The sequence below is a fragment of the Camellia sinensis genome, chromosome 11 (genome assembly GCF_055761805.1).
Source record: "Camellia sinensis isolate YWXY chromosome 11, ASM5576180v1, whole genome shotgun sequence".
Lineage (NCBI taxonomy): Eukaryota > Viridiplantae > Streptophyta > Magnoliopsida > Ericales > Theaceae > Camellia > Camellia sinensis.
This window is the reverse complement of record NC_138971.1, coordinates 124,771,713-124,778,136: the sequence shown is the minus strand read 5'-3', so window position 1 is coordinate 124,778,136 and position 6,424 is coordinate 124,771,713. Positions and strand designations below refer to the sequence as shown.

The window sequence follows — 6,424 nt, the reverse complement described above, 5'->3', positions numbered from 1 at the left end:
TTACAGGCGCGTATCGAGTACGATCCAGTGAGGGGAAGACACATGGCAGAAACGGTTGATTTATTTTGCGTGACAGCTCATACGCGTGATAAAACTCTTGGAGTTCTTGGTTTAATGAAGCAAGTGACCTCGGCTGGACCTGGTCGTGTGAAGCTGACGTATTATGACCTCGGTAAATGGATGATACAACAAGATAGCTGACGTGCTATACGATATAACGATATAGGTTTCATCACCTCAGGATGCCGAGGTAATAGAACCTACGGGGTAGTTGTGGGGATATATTTTCTGAGTAACAACACGTGGCTAAGGTGACGCCGACGTGTCAACTGAGGTGCCACGTGTCCTGGTCGTGACGCCGAGGTGATCTCGGCTAGGCCGAGGTTGTCTCCGAAGATATCGGAACCCGAGATAAGCGGATAAGGGGCAAGAGTCCTAGAATGAGGAAGGACCTCAGCCTAGATAAGGATAAAGCTCTTAGGGAGTTTATCTTTATCTATTGAAGAGTCCAAGATAAGCACTGAGCTAAAGTTCATTGAAGCTAGGCTTCTATTAGGACTAAGATTGGGTTAACTATAAAAGAGAGGCACCCCCACGGGTGTAAGGTACGCAATTTATATTCTAAACAGTGAGTTTAGTACTTTATCTATTTTTGAGAGATAACTGACTTGATCATCGGAGTGCCCCGGGTGGACGAACCACCGCCGGAATCTCTTCTTTCTGTTGCAGGTCAATCAGGCGACATCTATTCTGTCAATGCTCTCTAGCTGAATACTGAGTTGGCAGTGTGGTCAGAAATTCACTCACACAATTGATTTTTTAGTTAAAATTTTCACTTGCCAAATGAGGCCTAAATAAGGTTATTAATTACATTTTTCTGTCCCCAAGGTTTTAGCAGTATGTCATTTTGGTCTCTAACATTTAAATTGTGTTAATTTGATCTTTAATGTATAAAATTATTTCAATTTACTCTTTAATATTTAAATTATGTCAATATGATCACCAATGTATAAAAGATGGTCTAATTATGTTAACAGACATAATTTAAAGATTTGGAGACTAAATCTAACTTTATTACCGGACGCAATTTAAACATTGACAGATCAAATTAAAATACTTGTATACATTGGCATCATATTAATGCAATTTAAATATTAAGAATCAAAATGATATAAGACTCATAAATACTTTGAAAACAAAAACATAATTAAACCTACTAAATAATATCAAAAAATCAGTGATATAAAAATTTATATCTTTTTTGGCTTGCCACCCAAACAAACAAGATTGCTTCAAAGTCAGATTCATTATCCTATACCACTGCAACCTTGTAAACAAAACAAAGTCACTTCCTCCATTCAATTAAAAAAAAAAACTTCACATGTATAAATATTTTTGAGCAATGTTACATTTATTTAAAATCTTACTAACTTACTAAGAACATACATGTTTAAACATCATTGGGTGTTTAATTGTCATAATATTTTTGACAACCAATCACATTTGGCCTCTTGTATTTTTAGTAAGATTATTAATATATGTAGAATTATTCATATTTTTTTGGGTTTACAAAGGAAGCCAATAAAAAAAAACTTCAAATCTTCACAAATCACTAAATTACCCATCTCCACCAACAATAAGCTGCCAATTTTCTGTGGAAAACAGTCTCATGTTGGACATACCACATTGATGTACACAATGCCCCCCTTGAAAATGTCGCTCAAATGTTTCATTTTTTGCAATACTTCCAATTTCAAAGCTTGTCTCAGCGAAGACACCTATGAAAAAAAGCATATTTATATGTATACAATAAGGTTTTATTATCAAATAATGACAAATATAGAAATACCCTCATAGTGACAACTCATCTGTTTCTGATCTATATAAACTCAGCATACCATGACATGAATATTCACTTTTAGAGAGTGACTTACCCAAAAAAAAAAAATGAATATCTCAGCCCCCCTAATGAATATCTCACCCCCCCTCCCTTCTAACTTGGCAACCAATGATGCAAGCCCAGATTGGATGAACAAGGGGGACAATGCGTGGCAGCTTGTGGCTGCTACACTTGTCGGTCTTCAGAGTGTCCCGGGACTCATACTTTTGTATGGAGGTGCTGTGAAGAAGAAATGGGCTGTGAATTCAGCTTTTATGGCACTCTATGCTTTTGCTTGTGTATTTGTTTGTTGGGTAGGTTGGGGATATCAGATGTCTTTTGGGGAAAAACTCATTCCGTTTTGGGGGAAGGCTAATGTTGCGTTGGACCAAGCGTTTCTCCTTGAACAGGCATCCAGTAACATGTTTCCTAACGCAACAATGGTGTTTTTCCAATGCGTTTTCGCAGCTATTACTCTGATTTTGATCGCTGGAGCCTTGTTGGGGAGGATGAATTTTTATGCCTGGATGCTTTTTGTGCCTCTGTGGCTAACCTTTTCATACACTTTTGGAGCATTTAGCATTTGGTGTCCACAAGGTTTTCTGTATGAGATGGGCATCATTGATTTTTCTGGTGGTTATGTGATCCATTTGTCTTCTGGAGTAGCCGGTTTCACAGCAGCATATTGGGTATGAAAGTGCTTTCACTGATCACTTTTTTCTCCTCATATTTTATTATCAGTTCTTCTACGTGCATAGAATCTGATCAAATGGGTCTCACCTCATGTGAGAGGGTTGTGTCCGGTTTTGTGATAAAATTCCGTGCACTTATAATTTTTCTTTATCATGATAGATCTTTTCTTGTGTATTTCCATATTTTTATCTTCTTTTGAATGTTCCCATACTAACATTTGAAAGAAAAAACTAAGGGGAAGAAACGGTAAAATGAATTATATGGTGTAGATTCAATGTTAGTGTGTGATGTTGGTCACATTCATAATGAATATGGTCCATACATTTTATTTTTTGACAACTTTTCAAGCTCCATAGCATCTCTAATGTTTGAACAAGTACTAATTTGGCCTTGAAATCACTAACCAAAGCAATTTTTGCTTCTAAAAGCAAAATACTTTGTAAATGCCAATGATAATGTTTGAGGTGAAGCACTATTGTGGGCAATAATTCTTCCTTACTATTTGGCATTAACTTATAAAAACTTGCAAAGAAAATTATTTTTTTTTGTCATGAGTTGATTATAGTGTGGAAAGTTCTTGAATTGCAGGTTGGTCCTCGTACAACCAAAGATAGGGAAAGGTTCCCTCCAAACAACATCCTACTTATGATGGCAGGAGCAGGATTGCTATGGATGGGTTGGACTGGGTTCAATGGAGGAGGCCCTAGCGTAGTAAGCACTGACGCCTCATTGGCTGTCTTGAACACACATGTATGTGCCGCGACAAGCATACTGACGTGGATCATCCTCGATGTCATCTTCTTCCAAAAACCCTCAATAATTGGTGCAGTGCAAGGCATGATCACCGGTCTAGTTTGCATCACCCCTGCAGCCGGTACTTTTAGTAACTTGATACTTGACAAATGTGTTCATATTTGCCGCTATAGTAATAATTGGAAAGTGAGTAACAAATATAATTTGTATACATAAAAACACATATATTATGATATATGTCTGTGGCATACTTGCAATTTTGAATTACAATGATGGGTGTTTTGGTTATAAATGAAAAGACTATAACACTCTATTTGTTTTCCGAAGTAAGTAGCAGTTCACTCCAGACTACGATGGATGAACAGTGAGCTTAGCTCACATTTGTTTTGTTTGTGGCCCTCCGAATTGATAGTCCGTTCATATGAGAGGATTGTTAATCTGGATGAAGAGGTGGTATTAGAAAATAGTCCGTCAGCTTAGTGAGTTATCGGTCATCCGCTGGGACGTCTGGCCAGTCAACTGGTCAACTACAACTTTTAAAAAAAAAAAAAATTATACATGTTGGGTATTTTTTTTGAACATTAATGTTTAATGATTTTATATCTTTTGTTAAGTAAAAATCATAATTTTATTTGTTTTATTATTTTATATTTATTTTATATAAAAAATAATTTAACATCCCCACAATAACAACTATTATCAAAACAAACAAAATTTTACTAATTCCCTCATTATCAATCCCTTCCATTATATCTCTGAAAACAAACGAGCCCTAAAAGACTATGTCATTTTGTATATATTTTTTGTACAAAAATCCTACTTATATAGTATTACCCGTAACAAGCCTTTACACTGAACCTATTTAGTGAAATTATTTACAAGCTAAAAGTTAATAATAAAAAACAAAAGCTAAAGACAATGTATCTGCTTCTCTATAATCAGTTTATTTAAGCTATTTTTGTCTCATAAGATATAAGTAGAAGTTAAATCAAACACTTTGCTACAATTTTCAAAACAAAATAAGTTATAAGTAGCTTCGTAAGTTGCACCAAACTGCTGTTATGGCTGCTAGAACCGAAGGCTGCATTTTTTATTTTATTTTATTTTAATATTTTAGTTGCATAGTTAAATGTTTGACATGGTACAAATGAATTTGCATATGTATGATGATTTATGTGAATTTGATTTTTAAAAAAATAAAAATAAATGTTGTTTGCAATTTGATTTAGGTGTTGTACAAGGATGGGCAGCCATACTAATGGGAATTTGCTCGGGATCGATTCCATGGTTCACTATGATGGTTGTCCATAAAAAGTTTGAGCTCCTTCAAAAGGTCGATGATACAATGGCTGTTCTACACACACACGCCATCGCAGGAAGCCTTGGAGGAATCCTCACTGGTCTCTTAGCTGAACCAAGGCTAAATTTTTTGTTCTACAAAGACTATAATAGGTATGTTGGCCTATTCTATGGCTTTGACATGGGAAAGGAAAATATCCACTTAGGGTTTCGACAAATTGGGGTTCAAGTAATTGGTATTCTGTTTATAGTTGTACTTAATGTTGTGAGCACAAGCTTAATATGCCTTCTAGTGAAAGTCATTGTGCCTCTGAGAATGTCTGATGAAGATTTAGAGATTGGTGACGAAGCTGCTCATGGAGAGGAGGCTTATGCTATCTGGGGTCAAGGAGATAGGCTTGAGAATTCAAGGTATTCGACTTACAATGATATCGAAATGCCAGTGAGTAAGAAATCTGCTCTAGATGAGATGAAATGAAACTCCTAATTATAATGAGTGTCTAATGTGTCCTTTGCATCAAAGAGACTTCCATTTCCTTTCATATGTTTTTTTTTTTTTTTCTTTTTTAAAATGAAGTCATTTTGTTTGAAATGACTTGTTCATAAATTTTACAGTTCAGTGCTTGGAAAACATGAATAAACACCTTCTTATGATAGTGGAGAAGCTTCCATTTTGAGATAATAAAAGACTTTAATGTAATTAACTTTGCTTTTGCTAGTTGATATATATATATAATTGATCCCAAGTTAATATTTGTCACTCCCTGGATGCCCCTTTCACTTTGCTTTTAATCAAGACACTCTTCTTCCAATGCATTGGCAGACAGTGTGGTTTGTGCAATATATATATATATATATTTTTGCATCTTTCATCTGTAAATGTATGCAAGTCCTAAATGTTTTGCTTATGGCAGTACTTCCAATGTGCTTAAGGTATGAATGTTTTTATCAATCCGGAACTCTTCGAAACCCTAAAATGAATTTTGGCATGAAGGTTTGGGTGGCAATGTATGTTTGGCGATATCATATTAGTGCCAACTCTGACATTTTAAGGCTCAAACGAAATTTTGATATGGGGCCTCTCATAAATATATATATTTTTTTCGTAGGTATCTAACTGTACTTACAAATTGTTATTTTCATATATAACTACTAACATTTATTTAAATATATAGCAAAGTTTACAATAAAAATAAATAATCAAAATTATTCAAGCTCAAGTACTAAATTAAAAGTGAATAAACTGTCCCTTCTTGTATTTGAACTTAAAGAGTGTTAATCATATTCAACTTATTAACTAAATCCTTTTCAATGGATTAAATTGATAGTTCATTAAATATTCTCGTGACATAATTGACCGAATGTATTGTTTAATAAACTTTAAATTTGAGAAGTTTATTTTTTCAAAAATAATTGTAACTAGTATAAATAATCGTTTTTATATGCAATCTATGTATTTGACAAATAACCCTCCATTAATTCAAATAATTCGTCGTATCAATTGGTATAATTATCTATTAGTTTTAAATAATTCATTACATCAGCCATCTATTAGTTTTGAATCTTCTCCAAAGTTTGTTGGGGTCTTTCAAATTCAAGTGATTTTTTTTTTGTGTGTGTGTGTGTTGGGGGGGAGTATAATAGATAATAAAAAATTCAAAGCCTTTTTTTATTTATTTTTTATTTTTTCAATTTTCGAAGGCACAAAACAACTATTTTGCCCAAAATCAATCCTACTTGGTGGTCAATGATGGGATGGGCAGGGGAGGGAGAAGGGAGGTGCAAGGTAATGGTGGGTAA

The 6,424-nt window shown here is 34.5% G+C and overlaps 1 protein-coding gene across 1 annotated transcript; it reads left to right on the top strand.

The window, feature by feature from the left end:
* Positions 1-1,914: 1,914 nt before the first annotated feature.
* Positions 1,915-5,384, top strand: LOC114269732 (ammonium transporter 2 member 5). The gene is made up of 3 exons (XM_028211087.2): positions 1,915-2,568; positions 3,161-3,446; positions 4,555-5,384. Exons 1-3 carry the CDS (start codon positions 1,948-1,950, stop codon positions 5,100-5,102), a joined length of 1,455 nt encoding a protein of 484 aa, XP_028066888.2. The 5' UTR covers positions 1,915-1,947; the 3' UTR covers positions 5,103-5,384.
* The last annotated feature ends 1,040 nt before the right edge of the window (positions 5,385-6,424 follow it).

Coding starts and splice junctions, on each gene's coding strand:
- LOC114269732 (XM_028211087.2), top strand. CDS start 1,948: ATGAATATCTCAGCCCCCCTAATGAATATCTCACCCCCCCTCCCTTCT. Junction 2,569..3,160: donor GTTTCACAGCAGCATATTGG/GTATGAAAGTGC, acceptor CTTGAATTGCAG/GTTGGTCCTCGTACAACCAA. Junction 3,447..4,554: donor TTGCATCACCCCTGCAGCCG/GTACTTTTAGTA, acceptor AATTTGATTTAG/GTGTTGTACAAGGATGGGCA.